Source organism: Platalea leucorodia (genome assembly GCF_965183815.1).
Source record: "Platalea leucorodia genome assembly, chromosome: 2".
Taxonomy (NCBI): Eukaryota; Metazoa; Chordata; class Aves; order Pelecaniformes; family Threskiornithidae; genus Platalea; species Platalea leucorodia.
The window spans coordinates 122,742,078-122,762,594 of NC_138824.1; the positions used below are offsets into that span (position 1 = coordinate 122,742,078).

The following is a 20,517-nucleotide window of genomic DNA, read 5'->3' on the forward strand; positions in this document are numbered from 1 at the left end:
CAGTCCTCCTCCATATAATCTTTTCTGTCTAGCCATTCCAGCAGGACAAGCTACATAACTCACTTGGGGGGAGAGCTATAGGCTAAATCCTGCTGCTGCTCTTTGGACAGATGTACTGTATATGGATAGCATAGTCTGTGTATCTGTTGGCTGGTGGTACTGTGAATAGTTGATGGGTCTGAGGCTTCTTTGGAGTGTTTGGACTTACCAGGTGTGTACTACACATCGCATGTGCAAACAGAAAGCTCTGCCCCAGGGGGAAAAAATGGCTAGCGGTGACCTGCCATCGTCAGAACTGTTCATACAGCTCCTAGTGGATTTCTTTTCCTTGGGGAAATTCAAGTGCAGACTTGAAATTGTTGGTAAGCAGGATAAGTTTGTTGCTGTGGAGTGTTCTTGACTACTGCCTTTTGCAGGAGATGGTTGGAGACTTACTCACTGGCATGGATTGTGCAGCAATGTCACATAAAATCTTGGTGTGAAGAGAGGCAGTTATTAGTGTTCTGGGAAGGCAGTGGCCTAAAATAGGTGCCATTAGCAAAACAGCCCAGTCTGCAGCTTGCTCCCAAGTGGAAGAGGGCAGCCAGAAGCAGGCCAGATGCCACCCAAGCTTGCCTGACAGGCCTTAATTCAAATGCCCTTGGTTAGAAATTGGGTTTTCTACAATACAGGCCAACATGTATGTTATACAGGTTTGCTTTATGAAATATGTATTTGTCTTATTTTGCTGTGGGGATAGTGTTCATGAAAATGTCTACTGGCAGCATCATGAATCAAACCTTTGTGTGGGCAAGGCCTGGGCCAACTTTCCCAGCACAGCTGTCCCTCAAAACATACCAATCACATGCCATTATGCTCTGACTAAATCAACCCTAAGCCTCCCCACTTGAGCAAACCAGTGTGCTCATGTCAAGGTGAAGAACAAAACAGGTCAAGTTTTGAACCACCAAGTGAATTTCTGCTGTTGGTGAAGTTGTGATTGTAATTATGGTCACCAATGCACTCATTGCTTAACCAAAGTGATGTTGTCAGAACGTGCAGATATCCAGGCAAGGTTACATAAGGATGGTCACATTAAGAATATCACAGTCTTCACCACTTCAGAGTTGCTGAATAAAGTGCTGGTAAAGAGTTGAGGCACTAGCTACTGGAGATACTGGATCTAAAGGCAGGGAGGTAGGGAATGCTTTTTTTTATTAGAAGAAAGCTAGTCTTCTCCCAGTCTGGAGGGGGGAGCATTTGCTGCACTTGTTCAGAGGTTGATAGACAAAATCTAACCTCTGTTTTGTAAAATACTACAGAGTTGATGCTGAGATCCATCACTCTGTAATGATTTAATATTATTTAGACTGGTTTTTAAAAGAAAAATAAATAAGGCAAGTGAATCCACAATTTTTTCTTAGGCTAATTGTAGCCATGGTTTTTACACAAGTCCTATTTACCTTGAACAAATGTGTCAAGGCAGCAGGGCTCCATGTGAATAAATACACTTCAGTAAAACCCATCATAATGAAGCACGTAAACCTTTGTGTGTGACTTGATTTTTATTTATTTGTGTGTGTGTGCAGTGTGCTAACACTAGAGTGTTACTGTCCGTACTTAATAAGGGATTGTAATTCAGTGTTATCATTCAAGCTGGTGAGTCAATGGCAAAACAAATTCTCAAAGTGTGAGTGTATTTCTTTTGTAGGGTTATTTCTGCATTTTTGTACAGTTCTGAGTTTTTGCATTATTCTTGAAGTCTGCTCAGGAAAAACACGATTCAATAAAGCAGTAAGAGATTGCAATATTCTTTCCTATCACCAGCAGTTGTGACATTAGTTTATGAATCTATAAATGGCCACAGAGTGCTTGATATGAGTTTACATAATTAATGCTTTGGGAACCTGGCCAATTTTAGAGGACTGGCAGTGTATGTAGGATAATATTATTTTTGAACTTGCATAGGGAAAAATCTTTTCTCCTTTTGTCAGCTGCTTGCCTCTGTTTTATATTCATTATTCACTTTAATTTTTCTTTCTATGATGTGAAAGTCTGGAATCATTTTAGAACACATGAAGTTGTGGTTGGTTCAAAAATACAAATATGTAAACTTTAAATGTCCCAGAAGGTTGTTTTCTGACTTTGAAGTGAAAACATTTTCTGGCAGTGTTGATTCCCTCATTACCACAGTTCAAGCCTATACATGAACAAGAAAAACGCACAGCGAGAAAAATGTAAGACTTTGGACCTTATCACTTACCACTTTTCTTTTTAAATCTCAGTGTGTCTGTACAACATGTGCAAGCATATGCTGAAAATAAAGGAATGGGCACAATAGTATGAAAGTTGGTAAGAAATTGAGCTTTGGGATACAAATAACAGGAAGAAAACTGTATTGTTTGACCTGGAAATTTTGGCAGAGTGCCATTATCTCTAGCTCGCACCGACACTGAAGTGGTTGGATTAAATGGCAGGGCACAGTTTTTATTTATAGCGCAGTGTACGCTGAAGCATAGCTTGTTACACGGTTAGGGAAATGGCTGCGGTCAGGTTTGAGCACCATGAATTCTCTTAGTTTGATGAAGAGCTGTCTCAGGTAAAAGTGAGGGGGTTGCACGTTCAGCTCAAATCGGGAGGTCTCCTTCCTTTGTCATAAAACTTAATAACAGCTATTTACTGTTGTGGACATGACTATGAAATTGCTCCACACTGGTAGCCCGTTACTTGCTCCCTTACTGATGAGAACCAGCTTTTAGCTATGCTATGACAAGTACAAATACGGCGTCTCCTCAGCATTTCTTCCTGCTTTTTGTTTTAATTATGAGGAAGGCAAAATCTGGCAATTCTAATAAAAATGTCTCCCTGCTCGTGTCGATTATTCAGTGCTCCTTAGTAGGTGATAAATCTGTTGTGACTCAATTGGTGATGGTGTAGTAGTTCATTTATGTTGTCTGTTTATCAAGTCTTTGTATAAACATCACAGATAAGATTTTTTTTTTTTTTAAAGGATTAAAACACTAATTATGCAAACTTTTTGAGCTAAGGAACTTGTTTTGAATTTTGGACAGATTTTGTGATTTTTTTTTTTTTTTTTTGCCCCAATGGAAGATTTATACTTGGACTAAAATTGCACACAAGTAAGCAAGTCATGAGGGTGATCTCACACAGACTCTAGCACACAGAGGCGTGCGTGTGCGCGCACAATCAAAATCGTTGTGTGATCTAGTTCGTTTTTGGTAACTGCTTTGTGTCAAAAACTGTTTTAATCTTCCAGGCTTTTATCAATCGCCCTGTACTCTCCCAGTTTTAGTAACACGGTCAAATAGCAGTCAATAATAGCATTAGTGTGTTGTTAAAGTGCAGTAATGGATTCTTAGAAAGCAAAGTTTCTCAATAAAGTAACAGATGTTTGTTGTATTCCCTTTCCGCTTGGAAATACTTACAGAAATTAGCAATGGACATCATATGCAATTAGTATATTTATTTGAAGGGAATGTAAGGTTGTTCGTAGTATTAAGGATGAAGAAAAATCACGGATGCTCCATCACACAAAGGAAATGGATACTCTTATTTAGGCCCTATTACAGTGTAGAAATCTCAGGAATTGTGAATTTTTTTTTTTTTCCATGACCTGACTTTTCTAGAATTTTTTTTTTTCCCCATTAATTTGCTTTTGCAGTGTTAGAACACTTGTCAGTTGTCAAACAAAACTGGCTCGGGAAAGATCATGTCATTTTAAAACTCTGTGAAGTCATGAAGCAATATTTATGTATTTAATATACTCTTAAGTCAGAGAACATTCCTTGGGAATTAATGTAATCTACTGCACACGAGGTTACAAGATCAGTGATGAGAGAGACATAACTTTCTACATACCATAAATTCTTCATGAACAATTGGATACAGGCCTGAGTGAAGTACAAGTAAAAATGCAAAGTCAGTCGTACACATATTGCCTAGGTGATGGGTCTGTGCATAGGTATACATGCCTCCATCCTCCCCCAAAATTAGCATAAGCCTTCCTTTTGCGTAGCTGATAGTGTTTTCTTTATTGGCAGTGTTGTTCTTCTTTCAATAAATATTGGATGGAGAATTAAAAAAAAAACAAAAACAACAACAAACAAAAAACCTAACTGTGGACTGTTGTGGTTTAACCCCAGCCGGCAGCTAAGCACCACTCAGCTGCTTGCTCACTCTCCCCCGGTGCGATGGGGGAGAGAAGCGGAAGGCAAAAAGTGAGAAAACTCGTGGGTTGCGATAAAGACAGTTTAATAACTAAAGCAAAAGCCGTGCATGCCAGCAAGGCAAACCAAGGAATTCATTCACTGCTTCCCGTGGCAGGCCGGTGTTCAGCCATCCCCAGGAAAGCGGGGCTCCATCACGCGTAACAGTGACTTGGGAAGACAAAACACCATAACTCTGAACATCCTCCCCCTTCCTCCTTCTTCCCCCAGCTTTCTAAGCTGAGCACGATGTCATACGGTGTGGGATATCCCTGTGGTCAGCTGGGGTCAGCTGTCCCAGCCGTGCCCCCTCCCAGCTCCTTGTGCACCCCCAGCCTCCTCGCTGGTGGGGTGGGGTGAGAGGCAGAAAAGGCCTTGACTCTGTGTAAGCACTGCTCCGCAGTAACTACCAACATCCCTGTGTTATTAACACTGTTTCCAGCGCAAATCCAAAACATAGCCCCATACTAGCTGCTATGAAGAAAATTAACTCTATCCCAGCCCAAGCCAGCACGTGGACATGGAAAGATGGGTTAGAAATAGAGATTATACCCCGCTGCTTTCTTCCATCTCTGCAGATAAAAGGCAATGTGGTGAAAATGGAGCAGGTGATGCAAGGGATATAGAATTTGGAAATATAGTCAGAGAATGTAAACTCTATATTGTATGCCATGTCCTGGGTAGGAAGGGAAATAGGTGGGAGAACAGATGAAACACTTTGTTAGTAGCAAAAATAAGTATTTGTGACTTGACTTATACTCCCTTAATCATCCGCATAGTTTTTATTTTACGTGTTGTATATTTACTATAAATACATTGGGTTTCCATTTTTTTTCTCTAATCCATTGATCTAGAAGAATTTACTTTGTATTTTAGTTTTTTTAAGACAAGTTAACAAGGCTTCTGCTTCACAAGGTGTTCATAGTGCTGAAAAAAAGAATTTCTGCCAAATTTAGGAATTCAGTATTACTTCCTAAAATCATCACATATTTACCTTATTAGTGGTTCTTATTTTCACACTCTTTAATTAAAGACTTACTGGAAGTGTGTTGCTTCTTTCTTCAGACATTTGCTTGAACTGTAGAAGCTTTCGTTTGATCTCTGCAAACTCAGAATGTGGAACAATATAGAAGATACAAAGGGTCACCTGTGATTTTTCTTAATCTGTTACTTTTTTTTCTTTTTTTTTTTCTTCATAAGAAGCCAGGTCATCAGTCTTGAGATCCATCTCATCTAATGGTGCAAAATGAGATACATTTTCCAGCTGGAAAAACTGTATGCAGTTGGAATCAACCCTTATAGTCCTCAGCTGTATCCAGCTAGTGTCACAGACATGTGTGAGAATGTTCAGTTTGGAGACCAAGAACATAAGTGAAACCACTTTATTTTGACTGCTCTGTTGGAAACACTGAGCAATTTTTTCTTTTTTTTTTTTTTTTTCTTTTTTTTTTCTTTTTTTTTTTGGTTTTTGTCTATAGCTTTCTAAACTGAAAGGGAATAACCAGTTAAAAGCTTTGCTGATAGACTTGAATGCATTGGCAAGACCAAATTGCAGTTCTCAAATCATAACAGCATTTCATATTTGATTACTGGTTTTGTTAACTGATGAAGTTTGCTTATTCTTTCAGAATTTAGTATGTGATATATAGCAACACCTAAGAATTCTTATGTATGCTTCAGATATTTAATTGCTTTATCAGCTGTCTGACTCGGAAAAGTGGGGAACTTATTCCAAAGTTAAAACACAGAATATTGCTAGCAGCATTGCCAAGTGCACATCCAAAGCTATTAATCCTTGCACTATGTCTTGGATGTTAGAAGAAGATTTTGAGCAGAGAACTCGGATACTTTTTGTGATCAGATGATGGTTGCAATGTTGGAAGTGAAAAGCCATCGTGACTTCAGAGAAGGGATGATCCCATTCGATTTTCATCTTTTGATGCGTATTATTTTAAAGAGGTCTGTTTCAACTATGCACAGCATAATGGGGGATTTATAAGTAGAAATGAAATCCCATTAATCAGTAGTAAGGTACTAAGTACATTCTTACAAGCTTGTGTACATTGAAGAATTGTTAAACGTCCTGTGCTCTCATGGGCACGGTCCCTACATATGCAATCTCAATGTGATGGGCAGATTGTACTTTTCTGTTTCTAGATGTTTCTACTAGAAATAGATTATTATATTACCTTCTGATGAAATACTTGTTTCTGTTCAAGGATATCTTATTTTTAGATATCTTCTGTTTGATCTTCTGAGAACCTGTGAACTAAACCACAGACTGCACTGTTGTTCTCACGAGATGGGCATGGGTGTGTTTACTTAAATATTAAATCTTCACAGAGGAACAAATCATTCAAATTCACTGATGTATCAGGAGTACAGCAGCATCTGTCTCACTAATTGCACTGCCATTCTGTAAAGATGATTCAGGAAGGTAGCTCGAAGGGGACCTGTTTCTGAATGGGTGTCTCAATCTAGTTTGTATCCCTTCATTTTGAAGGCAGATTATTATGTACAACTCATCTTTTTTTATTTGCCCAGCCCAAGTTCTTTCCCAAGTGTACAGAAATCACAAGACATTCTCCCTCACTGAAATGAGTTTAGGAATGACTGTGGATATTGCTTGAGAACCAGAAAGAATATCAATGGGGACTTTGGACTTTTAACCACTGACTGCTATTCTTTGAGCCCAGTTTTCCATTTACCTTGTGATCTACCCATCCAGTCTGCATTTCTCCAGTTTGGCTGGAAAGATACCCATGGAGATTGTGTCAAAGTCGAAGTAAATTACATTCACCGCTTTTCCCTTGTATGTAAAGCCAGTAATAGCATTACAGAGGGCAGCGGGGTTGGTCAGATGCAGTCTGGCCTTGGTAAATTTGTGCTGGCTGTTCCCAATCACCTTCTTGTTCCTCATGTGCATAGGTGTGACCGTCTGTTCCTGGTGACCAGGGTTAGGCTGAACAGCTTGCAGTTTTCTGGATGCTCTTTCTTGCCTTTACTCAAGCAGTTGCACTGAGATATTTTTCTGTTCTCGCATGACAAATTTATCTTGCCTCTCCCTGGCAGTTGCCTTATGCTTATCTATAAACTGAAGAGATCATGCTTTATTGCATTTTCAATAGGTACATGTTAGAGATAGGAAGTAGGATATTGGAATTCAAGCGTAGCATTGAGGAGAGTAACCCTTCTCGAGGCTTTATGGTGTATACTTAGAGGTACAGGAGAAAAACCAGTAGCCTTCAAGTGGAAACATATTCATTTCTACAAAGAAACACAGGGCTGAAATGGACGTCCCGAAATCGTTTTGACCGCCTTGTGCTTATTCCTGAAGCAGCTTGTTCCAGAGCTTCACTGCCTTTATCAGTTTTCCAGCTATCTTTCTTGCTACAGTTTATGATACTTATGCTCTTCACAGATACGGAGCAAAACTTGTTCATACTGCTTTTCCTCAGGGCTTTGTTTCTTTGTTTTATGTATTTGGATACTGTCTTCATATCTATCTGTGTGCTTTTCCTCTAAGCTGGATGATTCGTATTTAGGCTTTTTTTCCTGGGTAACATGCTCTGTACCTCTAGTCATTGACCTTGCTTTTTTCCTGGATTTTATCAAGTTGGTCTACTTCATAGTGCTCCATGCACTGGCTTACTAGTGATAAGAGATTTTTTTAGAAGTGAGGACTAGTGCATAAAAGGACTGGGTGCCAACTCTTCAGATTTACAATAGAGAAGGCAACAATCTTGAAACATACCTAGATATGTTGGTGATTCTCAGACTTACAGATTAGTTTACAACTTAAGAGTTGGAAGTACATGCTGGTTTCAAATTTATTCTGTTAGTATAGCTTGCAAACCCTGCTAGCTATCTAAATAATACTATCTTTAAGCAGTTTTGTCCTTAAAAATAACTGTGTGCTGAATCAGAGAAGGAGGTAAAACAAAATTAGCTATGAAAACATCTAAGTCAGTATTACAGAATAGTGAGCTAAAGACTTGTTCTTCCAACTGCTTGGAATATGGCAAGTGAGATAATACTTATCACAGAAGGAGGATTTTAGTATATGACTACCTGTTTTGTTCTACAGATACAGAAAAACATGCAGATATCTATTTAATACCGTTTGGGTTTTTTTTAACATTAATTCAAAGCTGCCTTGCTCTAACACAGTAGATATGATACTTTATTCTCATCAGTTACTTCATATTCTTCTTTTAAATCTGACTCCTATTCTTCCAAAGTATTTCAAAAGTTCCCCAGATGAGTAGTCACACAGCAAATCAATCCAAAGGGTATGTATTGAAAAAAAAACCAAGTTATGTATTCTGATGTTATACATAGTGATAACATGTAAGGAACAGACTTCAAAATGACTGCTACAATGTGAGAACCTCACTGCAGTCTGGGTACGCATCAATCCATGCAGCGGATTATCTGTGCATTCGGTAATGAACGATAACATCATGGATTGTAAAGTGTAGTATCTTCACTCTTCTCTCGGAAGCAAATGCAATTGTAGTTCCAGATACTGTTTTTCATTAAGCCTTTGATTTTTGATTCTTCAAAAATGCATTGGTATTTGTAGATGAGAAATGGATTAAGGGAGTGGTGATGCTAAATGCTGCCTGCCGTTGAACACGTAATGGCAGTAGTAATGCTAAGCACTGCTTGCCAGTGAACATGTTCTTAAGAAACTTGTTGCATTAAGATCTACAGTCTTTAATACCAATCACTTCGATCTGTTTGTAATTTGTGGGCAGAGCCAGACCAACAGCTTCTGAATTCCTTGCCTGCTTAAGTTCTTAATATCTTGTTGAGCTTTCCCTATTGAGGAGCTGTTGTTAAAGAAAGTCCATGTTTTTATTCAGCTGATCAGCTCTAAAATATGACTACCTTATATGCGGCCATGTCCAAAGACCACATTTCTCTTTTGGTGTTTGCATTAGCTGGTGCTCTTTGAAGGCTTGAAAGGGAGTTAGACCTAGAAAACTTGGCAGACTTTTCTTGCTCCCCAGTCTTGTACACGCCTTTATTGAATATCTTTATGCAGAATCTGTCAGGTTCTTTGGCAAAGATACAGTTTTTTTCATAGCCTAGTCTGGGTGGAGTTGCCTTGGACCTATTTCCTTGGACAGGAGAAGGAGCCAGGATTGGAAAGACCAGCTCTTCTGGGCAAGATGCAGTCACTGTCTCATCAGCTCTGTCCAGGTGGAGTTGCATCAGCCCAGAAAAAGACATGCCAGGCCAGTCTGGAAAAACAACAACAAACAACTAGCTCTGAGAGTAAAGCCAGGGGAACAATGCCTTGGAGATCGTAATTACACCAGATCCAAATCAAGCTTTATCCTAGTGCAAATAAGGGATCCATAATCTAAATTGAAATAAGGGTTTGAGGTTGTTTTAGAAGTTTTTTCGTGGACACTTAATGTCCTTTTAAGTTTTGTGGTTTGTGTGCTGTTGATTTGAAAAGGAATATCTATCAAAAATGGTTCAACTTGAAGGAGTTTCAGGGGGCATTATGCATTGAAAATAATGGATAGGCTTTGTTCTGTCCCTATCCTTCAAAAACGTTGAGTTGTTTGATGTTGAATTTTATTTAAATTAAATTTTAGCACACGTATTTGACCTTTAAACACAACTAAGTTTACTGACTAGGCAAAGAAATGAGTGGAATTTTCTAAGATTTAAAAGAAAGATTAGTATCTTACAACAGGAGCCAGGGACAGGTTGTTTGAACTCTGTCCAAAGAAGTTTTCGGAAATTTAACTCCTGTTCCCTTTTCTATCAGAGCTGCAGACTTGGTTATTCTCAAATGACAGTTTGCTTCCTGGTTTTCAGTTTTATTTGCCATTTTAACAAATAATGGGAAATGAGCTGCGGAATGAAAGCTGGAAGTGGTGATTGGACCACTGAAGTGGAATCCTGAGTTTAAATCCAGGCTCTTTTCAGCTTTGTACCCTAAAAATAAGGATAGTTACTATACTTAGTCCAATAAAAAATAATTTTAAACCAACGTGTGTGAGGAGCCTTGTGAGGGAGATAGTGAAAAGGATGGAAGCGTAACTTCAAAGAAGTGCTTGAATGACCTGAAAACAAGTGAGAGATGGCAGCATACGAGTAGTAAATTCCTTTTTGTACATTGCTTTATGTAGATACGTAGAAGCTGGAATTGCTGATAACTACATCTTTACCTCTGCATTGTCCTTATTGCTCCTGAAGTAATAGCGAGCTACAGCTCATTAACTCAGATCTGAACTGTAGTGATCACTAGAGAGGAATTGGTAAAGGAAGTTTTAAAAACTGTTTAGTTTTGTAGTATGCTCTAACAAGTTTCTCTGAGAAGTATCTGTTTGGTTTATATCCGTTTAAAACAGAGAGCATATTTCAGATTAGCATTAGTAAAACTAAATATGCGTTGCAGCTGAAGGAAGAGGTCTCAGTAATCCTGAAAGACTGCTGTGAGAAAGGGCACTGGGAGGGATGGGGCTGACCCTGGGCCCTCACAGTACACCTCTTCCTAGGGAGGTCTTAGTGAGTTACTGCCTTCAGCCGAACACCGGTATTGAGGGTGTTTCCTACTGGATGTTTCAGATATTTGTACTCCTTTTGTGGTCAATTTCTATTACAAATGAAATTTCCAAAATTGCCCTGTGATATGAAAGTAGTACAGAGGGGAATTATAATTTATGCTATCTTATTTGTTGTGTGCAGTCTGTTAAGAGTCTTGATAAGCCTAAAAAAAGTTGCCATCTTTTAAATAAAAGCATTTTAAAGGCATAGACAAAAAGGAATTTATTTAAAAATCTCTTGAAAGCATCTTTATTCTGAGTTGGGCAAGTAGTGAAGTTGGAATTCCAACAGATTATTCTTGTAGCACAAAGCAGCTGGTGGCAGAATGTCCACTTGACAACTCCAGGTCGTTAAATGCAATTTCTGAAAATAAGTAAATGGACCAAGTTTTTGTGTTGTGGTTGTAGTGGCTGAAAAGATTTCTTTCAGGATCAAGAGAAGCTAGAAAATACAGTATGGAGGGTTACATGAAAATAAGTTTTTGGTTTTGGGTTTTTTTTTTGGTTTTTTTTTTTTGGCCTTGAACTTAGCTTGTTACAGTTTGTTCTGGTTTATTTCCCAGAGAGACTTAATTGAAATTCTGTATTTGCTGTTGGCTGACATAAGGCAGCTTCCTCTTCAACACATAGATCTTCCTCAGAGGCATCCCTTACTAGACACCAGAAATTAGATGGAATTTAGGTCGTCTGGATCTTTCTTTGGTGATGTCTTTTCTTCTTTTTTAAATTACTGTGAGTCATAGAACAGGTTGTGCTTACCGTGCTATCACATCTACTCTCAGTTACAGTGGGAGTTGAAGAGTTGCTAACTTCAAAACTTAATAAAGTGGAATCAATTACTAGTTTCTGGTTATTGATAAAGTAATATACCTTGATAATAAGGCTTAAAATAACCGACTTTATTCATCCTATCTATCAAGCATCATAGTCAAGAAAAATGTACCATTTCTATATTAAACAGTGTCTTTGTAAGTTAAAAAAGTAGCATTTCAAAATGAAATGATTGCTTCTGCTGTTCATTTGCTTCCTTCAACCAACAGAATGGCTTTGAAATGAACAGAATTGATAGCCTGGGGGCAGAGAAACTCAGGTTAAGGAGAGTGTTAGGACTGGAACAGGAATTGTACTGCTGAAACTTTTCTGATTGCTTATCCCTAAAAATGTGTGAGTGAATCTCAGCTTAAGAAATGTTGGTCCGTAGGTAAGATTTAACATTGCTTTTGTTCATCTTTTTTGGAAGCTGCCTGAGCAAAGAGATCCTGTGAGTGTGTTGAAAGCTTATGAGTTAGGCTACTTTTGTAGATAGACGTGCATGTATCTGTTTTGCAAGTTAACTGCTGCATGTTGATTTTTCTGAAGTAATGTTAGACTTGTGTACAGAGTGCAGGCATATTAAGATTTTGAAAAAAAAATTTAATTGGGGAACTTCAGTTCCAAATGACAAATGCTTTTAGCTTACCCTCTCTCAATAGGGAATTCTTTGTTGCCCTTTTTAAGGGCATGGTCTATATGGCACCTATTTTCATCATTCAGAGTATTCATTAATGTGGATTTTGTAACTAGGAGCGTTGGTGTTTTATGTAATCTGTGATGGCAAAGATGGTCTAACATTGTCCACAGCTACCTGACCAGAGGATACAAAGAAGGCAGATTTTCTGCAGAAGTGCACAGCGATGACAAGAGGCACTGGGCACAAGTTGGAACATGGGAAATTCCAGTTAGATATTAGGACTTTTTTTTTTTTTTTTAAACCACAAGGATGATGAGTACTGGAACAGGTTACCAAGAGATGCTATGGAATCTATGTCCTTAGAGGTGTTCAAGACTCAGCTGGACGTGGCCCTGAGCAACCTGATCTGATTAGGTCTGCTTCGAGCAAGGGATTGGCCTAGATGACTTACAGAAGTCCATTCTACCCTAAATTATTCCATGATTCTGTGCTTGTGGCTGTCTTAGAAGTGTGTCTTGTTTATTGTACTGCATAGAAACAGAACTATTTTTAAATGTTTCCCATTTTAAGCTATATTTGGTTTTGAGCCAAACAACCAATATTTCTCCCATGTTTGGGAGCCAAAATACAATAATATAAAATAGCAAAAATAAAAGTTGCACAGTGTTAGATTATCATTGAAATCTTGGCTGGTGGTACTATGGCACCAGGTTTGGAAAACAAAAGCACTGCTGTGAACGATTTGAATGTTATAAGTGAGATGGTGCTCACAAATGCACGGTGCTAATGTATTTTCTTAAGGCACGCTTCATCTGTCTAGCACTCTGGGAGGCAGTGCGGGGTCTTGCCTTCATGCCCTCTAAAATCTTTGAAATGGGGAAAAACAAACAATTTCAATGTAAGGCAAAAGGAATTCTGATGACGAAGCCAGATTTGCTGTAATACAGTACAGCTGTATTCACCCTCTAGTTTTGTAGGGCAGAGTTCAAGGCTTTTCACGTTATGGCTAAAAAGAAAAAATAGGACTGTATTTGAGCACGAGAGACCGTACACACTTGAAGCGCACCAGCAGAGTCATAGAATGAGTGAACATTGTCCCACTATTGCTTTTGCTGAGCCTTCAGTGAAGCAGGCAGACAGATAGCTCAGAAAATGTGAGTTGCCAAGCTGAATTTATTTCAAAACAAAAAATGGTTACTTTATTTCATTTGTGCTTCATTCTTGAAGTTTGCTGTTATATCAGCACCTCAGGGTTACTTCTGAATGTGTTAATTATCAGTTAATAAATTATCAGCTAGCTGTTGACATATCTTCTTAAGTTGGAGAGAGAAATAGAGTGCTCTTCAGCTGAAGATACTTTATTTGACAGGGCCGAGATATATTTTGGGGTTTGGGTAGTAACAGGAAAGAGCCAGTTAATTCAAATTCCAGTCACCTCATCACCCAAGTTCTCTCACGTTCCTTGAAACAGCAGAAAATCAAAACAGCTGGCAGTCTTAACTAACTCCACATCTATTGTTACCAACAATATTGTAATAACATAATGGGGCATGGGACACAGAATTTCAAAGGCTTTAATTATCTGTCACTGAAACAAAATTCTTTTGTTTGTTCTTTTAGGAAGCAAACTCTCAGGTGCTTTTATTTGCTTTTATAGGTTGGAAATACCACTGTCCCCAACATTGAATTGCTGAGCAAATACTGCTTTAATGCAACTAGCCCAGTGAACCATTTCTGTTTATCTCCTTACTTCTCTCCAGTTATTAAATAGCAAAGGAATTATATAAATCTATTCTTAGTAGTTACTGTTTTGCCTTTTCAGACTGCTTTGCAGCGGTGATTTCTTAGGGGATTGTTAGACCTAAACCAAAGGGCTTTCGCTCAACTTTTGCTGTGAAAGTAGAAGTCGAAAATTGGACTTCTGTTTGTCTTACAGCTAAATGTGAACCATCAGTTAGAACTAGCTGGTATGAATAAGAGATGGTAGCAGTGCTTACGAATTCTCCCCTCTTCCTCTGTTACTCCACGATTAATTGAAGTGATAAGAAAAAGACGACACTTCACATAATCCCTGGTTGGATCCAAAGCTTGAACAAGTGTCCATCTGAGTATTTTGTATATTATTTTCCATAGCTGCTTTCACATTTTAAAGATGTGAATTTCAGTTAGGTCATTTAGAGTTAAAGTTTTCTAAAGTTTCAATGTTTATTTGCTCTTGGCTCCTGTTTCCTATACATGACAACTTATTTTTTCCAACTAGCCAAACTATGGTGCTCCCAGCTGAATTCTTCAGGCCATTTGTAGCTATTTTCTTCTTTCTGAAGAGTTATCAGTGGCTGGTTTCCTTATAATGCAGCTGATCCATTAAGCTGTCTTTAACAGTGTTTCCCCTTATAGGCAAAGAGTCCTTTCCCTAGAGTGATTCTAACACTGCAAGTGGTCTGATGCACTTAACATAGTGCTTTTGGTTCAGATATGCTGTGCATGGTTTGTCCTGCTGGTTTTGGCCATCAATTGACATTTGTTGAAGAGGATAGTTGCAGATCAGTGTGGAATTTCTGTTGGCAAGCCAGGAGGGAAAGATTGTTTTTCAGAGGTAGCTATAGGTCCCAGAATCTTTCATTTGGAGATGGCCTCAATATAAAAGAATTACTCTACAAATGCAAATATTTAAGACCAGACTTTCAATAACACATGCCAAAAGCTGATACAAGTGAATATGAGTTAGGAAAATTCAACCTTGACTTGCTCTGTGCCTGCAAGTGCTCTTTTCTGTTTGTAAGGTGTTTTCAGCATCTCTTTGCGTTTGAATTAGAGGGCATCTAGTTTATCATTAGACTCTTTCATCAAGGAGACGGGGGGGGGGGGAAATGGTATTCTAAAATTATAATATGACAAAGTTATTTTCTCAAAATCAAAGACGTTCTTAGCACAGTATCATAGCAGTCAAGTTCCTGTGACTTCCCTTGTCCATTCAGTCATGTTTAATGAGCGTTTACCTGAGTGGTGGTCAAAATAGAGCTATTACTCAGAATGGCATTCACCTGATTTCCCTGTTACTTGTTCAAAATACTGAGAGATCAACACAAGTGAAATCTATTTTGCTAATGTGCCCCTGAGATTAGTCCCCATTTGCCAAGATAATTGATGTATAGACCTTTATGTCTGTGCTGCTCCAGGCTGGCCCTCTCTTGACTAGACTGGCCGTGTCTGTGCAGCACCTAGCGTTGAGCTCTCCCCGGCTGGCTGCAGAGGCTCCTCTGTGTTGCTGTGCCCTCCCTGCATACCTTGTCCGCTCCAAGGATTCCAAGTGACCACACGGGCCTTCCTCATAGGCCTTAACATGAGTTGCATTTTGTTACATATTCATGGGAGGCTTTTTTGCTTGTTTTTAATTCTGACCAGTGTAGCAGAGTTGGGCTTACAGTCTCCTGCACAAAGCTGCCTTTTCCTTTTAGATTCAGGAAATGCTTGATTTGTTCATAAGGGTCCAGGTCTCTTTTGAACTCATGTGATCTCCTTGAGTCTGGTACATTTAAACTTCTTCTTTAATTCTTTAAAAACTATTTCTTCATAATGTCGTCAGCTATAACAAAAGAGGGTTGCTTCACAGCCTTTTGTGTTTGTATTTATGATGCTAAGAAGTATACTGTGTATAGGTGGGCACAAAAATGAGGTGTTGGAAGAGTGCAGGGGCTCCTGGAAAGTTGTTGGGGTGCTAATGTGTTGGCAGGCAGAAGAGCTGGACTGATGACTAAGTAACACACGGACCTGGTTTGAGGAGAGATGTCATTCCCTACAAAGAGTCCATACCAAGGGTAATCTACCGTTCATTGGTAGTTCTGCCATGACAGAGCGCACTTTCTGTGCTTGCTGGCGTCCTTCTGTCCTCATCGTTCTTTGGTTTTTGTCTCCTTTGTAGCCTTTCACTCTCTGGAACTCAAGTGCTTTCACTCAACAGCTATGGTTCCCAGCTAACTCAGGTTCTAACTTCAGTTGGGAACCTTTATTTCCTCAGATAGAAAAACTTGTCCGTGTTGGCCTTGGTTGCTCCACTTCTTTCCATACACTTCCAGAAAGTGGTCAGTCTCTGATAGTTATTGCTCTACCAGTTAACATTCATCCCTTGATTTCAGTGATTCTGGAATGCACACAGCCTGTGGAAGGGAATGTGGTTTAGTGATATGAAGTGTAGCATCTGTGTTGTTGCTTTAGCACAGACATTTTCCTTTAAAAATGTGCAGCTAAATAATAGTGAAGAAGGCTGTTTGTCTGCTTTGCCCTGTGCTGCTCTTTGGGTGGGGCTGCACCTTCAAGAGGAAGGGGAGAAGAGCGCCCTTGCTGAGGTCTACTGAGTCCTCTCAGGTAGGGGAACTTCTGCTGTGTGGAGAGACGGAAACAGTAAGGAAGTTGCTTACCGAAGGGGTAGAAGATAGTTATGTTAAGGAGAGCATGGAGCAGACCCTCTAGCTAGATCTCCGAGGAGAGGAAAGGAAAGATTTTTCCTGAACACTGCGAGGACTCTGCAGTGTTTGTTGCCATCCAGGCCATCACTGAAAGGATCCTGTACTTAGAAGTGAACTAGAGGGAAAGGAGCTCCCCTGTCAAGACAGTGTGGGGTGGACAAGGATTAATTTTTTTAAATTTTAAATTAATCTCATTTTCTTTTCTTCTGTTCTGCCTTATTTTTTCTCTGTTTTTAAAAATACATTATTCCTGTTTATGGTCTGCTAGAACTGACTTTTGAGTTTAAAAGCTCTCTTGGTGGTTTTGATGTGCTAGCTATAAGAAAAGGTCTAAAGGGTCCTGCCTCGGAGCTGTTGCTGTCTTGGGATCCCATTTAGACTTTCTGTTTTTAGAAACTCCACTGACAGTTTTGAGGCTTAAATAAAATCAAGACCCCTTCTCACTGTAATTGACGACTTATGAATAAATTACAGTATCTATCTAATTGGAATCAAACCCAGTTGAATTCAATCTTGAAATAGAATTAGTTCTTCAAATTAAATGTGAGAGATAATCGAAACAATTGTGTAAAAAAAAAAAAGTGAACTTATTGTAAATTTAAAATTAAAATAGATCTTCACTAACATTTTTTAAAATCCAGTTTTGAGTCTGATTAAGAATTTTAATACAGAAATCAAACTACTATCTCATATTTGAACCAAGTACTGTAAGTCTTGCTTTCTTCTTAGACATGAATATTCAGTGGAGACCAGGAGACCATCCATTCATTTATGCTTAACTCTGTCTGTTAGGTTAGAGTTTTGCAGACTACATAATTTTAACAAATCTAGTTCACTCTCAATCAGAAGTAATAATCCTAAACTGTTGGCATGGAACGCTTTTTATTAAGCATCTTTATGAAGCATATTACAGGGGTTTGAAGTCTGTTGGGTTTTCTTCCTGGTTTCTGCTGTTTGGAGCCTTGTCGATACTCAAAGTTGTACACCACAGCAGTTTCATATACTGAAAATAAAAGAAGTTAGGATGTCTCCCAGGTAAGGATGCAACTGCCACCCCTTCCCCTGTCATGGTATTGTACTGCTGAAAATGTCAGAGTTGAGTTTCTAGAAGCCTTGCAGTCTTCTGCAACCTGGCAGAGTTGCCTTTGGAAAATTGTGATGGTTTCCTGGCTGCGTGCTGTTACTTGATCAGTCTTTAGATAAAGGAAGAGTCTCATCGGAGGCACATGTTTTCCATCAGTTTTACTTGTACGCTCCTTTCTATAAAGGGAAGAGGCACAAAGCGTTTGGCATAGGTTTTTGCATTCAGTGTGCAGGCAACTGCAGGTGCTTGACAGTACCACTAAATCGTCTTTGCCGATTGGGGATTGTGGCCTCTCAGCAAACCTTGTCATTAGACTTTCTCCAAAAAAAAAGGAGGGTAGGCTAGGGTTATACAAGAGAATCAATATGTAGTTGTCTAAAGAAACTTCAACTATCAGTCTACAATTATTGAGAGAGAGAAAGGAAGAAAGGAAGGGAGTTAGAATGAGGGAGAGACAAGAAAGAAAGAAAAGGAAGTTCAGTATTGCTCTACTTTTTTATTTAATGACAGGCCATACATCTCATTGGTTTTCTTCAGGATTTAGCTCCTGAAGTTAGATGATTTTGTGCAAATTTCTGTTTTTTTCCTGAAAAGTTCATTTCAGCCCTCATGATTGGAGAAATGCCTGAAAATCTGTTGGGAATAAAAATTTATATTTCGAGAATGAGAAGAGAAGTAATGGCCCAAAATGCACTGTTCTAGTGCCAGTGTCATAAGTTTGGGGAAAAGTCATTACTTTTTTTTTAAGCATTGGCATTCAACAGTTCTGAAAATATGAAAATGATAACAGTGACAAGGGAATATTAAAACTAAGTACCAAGGAAGAAAACGCCAATCCTCCCTCACCCCACCAAGAGAAGACAAAACACCTTTTTGTAGCCTAAAAAATTGATTATTCTGTTATGAAGTCATTCTGTTTTGTTATAAGTTAAATTTTTGTAGATGAATATACAAGATGTTTCTTGCTTTATGTGCTGCTCCCCTGGAAAGCATAAAAATGAATGTTTAAAAAAAGCTTCTTAGTAATTTTGAGTAAGGTATATATGTTGCTTAGGTGTCCTGGTGTAATTCCAACTGGAAAATTACATTTCCAGCCCAGCATAGGGAAAAAAAAAAAATAGTTGTAGCATTTTTACTTGGATCTAGTTACTATTTGTCCTCTACCCTAATTTTGCAGTGTGATTAACTTAATGTTAAAACTTCATATTTTTTACTAACAAAAAGAAAAAAAAAATCAAACTTGCAAGTTTTTCACCTATGGGTCCTGTAGATGGCTAATACTACTATAACTCCCACATTTAAAGGAAAAAATAATTGATTTCTTCCAGTTACTTCATGCAGTTTTCTACTACTGCAGTTGTAGAAGATGTTACAGCTAATGATAGTGCTAAACTAATGATGAAAAAACAGACATGTTGGAAACCACAATTTTACATGACTTTTAGTTTACTTTTTAAAATACCCTTAGTTTCCAGGAGACTCCACCTTTAAGCAATTGTTCAGTTGCTTGCGACTAGCAAATTAACATCCCTATATTGTTACATTGTCATATTCCATTCCTGAATATATGATTAAAAGATAATACATTCTGACCTTTTCTTTTTTCACTCTTTCCCCAGTGAAAAGGCAGAGTCTGAAAGTTCAGATCAATGCAACAGATGACACCGTTTGCATGAGGTATCTTCGACCAAGTCAAAACACCAAACTAGAAGGTTTTGTCCTGGGTTATGGAAGCAACTTCTTCTCTAATCAGTACATTCCTTTACCTTCGGAAGGAAAAACCTACATAACAGAACTTGGTAAGGCATATTTGCTTTGCATGCTACTGTTGTCATAAATTGTGGGAAGAGAGTGAAGAGAATATGAACCTTTGGGTTTCTTAATTTTTGTTTTTATTGGGTTGTTGCTCAGGGTTTCTTTGTTTAAGGTTGCCTTGAAGAATTTCAGATGAAAGTGGAATTGGGAGATCCTTCAAGGAGAAAAAGTAGTTCTTGTTGTTTGGAAAAGTTTGCTACTGGTATTTGTTTTGAGGATTTTCATTGTACTAAGAGATTGTACTGTATTGACCACATCACAGATCAAATGGGATGATTTGCCTAAAGTTGCAGTTGTAAAGTAGAACACAAGGGAGATGTGCATGTTTTTAGCAAATAATACAAGAAGCAATGAAACAGTTTTGAGAACTGTGTGGTTGATTCCCTTTGCTAGAAACATTTGTATCAAAATGATGCCTTTTCTGGCAGGGGCCTATTCCAGTTCTGCATGTTGGAGAATAACCTGTAACTTCTATGTTATAAGTTCTATGTTATAAGTTACTGATAGAATTCCATGAGCTGTTGTATGGAAGAGATTAAACCACCTCAAGAATATTGTATCCTGTTGCCTGGGACTGGGAGGAAGAAGGGAATTTGGTTGTCCCTTTGTCTTGGGGTTATGGTAGTATGGGCAGGATAGCAAACTAGTAGAACTGGATTAGTTAGAATTGTCTGCTAAATCATTAAAACATTGACTTATCAGGATTTGACCTTTTAAGAAATCTGTTCAACTTCCCAGGACTTTCCTGTTGCTTTCTTTAATCTTTTATAGCCTGAAATGAATCTGGGTTACCCTCATCATTGTAATGCCAGTGATCTTGGTGTAAAACAAGGGGGAAGAAAGGATGCATAGGTATAGAAGTAACAATTGCCGTCTTTTCAGTATGGTCAGTTAAGGCAATTCTGGGGATCTGCTCCAGGCCGAAAAC

The 20,517-nt window shown here is 38.6% G+C and overlaps 1 protein-coding gene across 1 annotated transcript in view; it reads left to right on the forward strand.

Moving 5' to 3' along the window:
• ABI3BP (ABI family member 3 binding protein) overlaps positions 1-20,517 on the forward strand; it is a gene marked incomplete at its 5' end in the record, with an annotated part of 167,248 nt that overhangs the window by 5,389 nt on the left and 141,342 nt on the right. Inside the window, one exon of the mRNA XM_082332100.1 lies at positions 19,394-19,573. Coding sequence (XP_082188226.1) covers positions 19,394-19,573 — 180 coding nt within the window. The remainder of the gene's footprint in view (positions 1-19,393; positions 19,574-20,517) is intronic.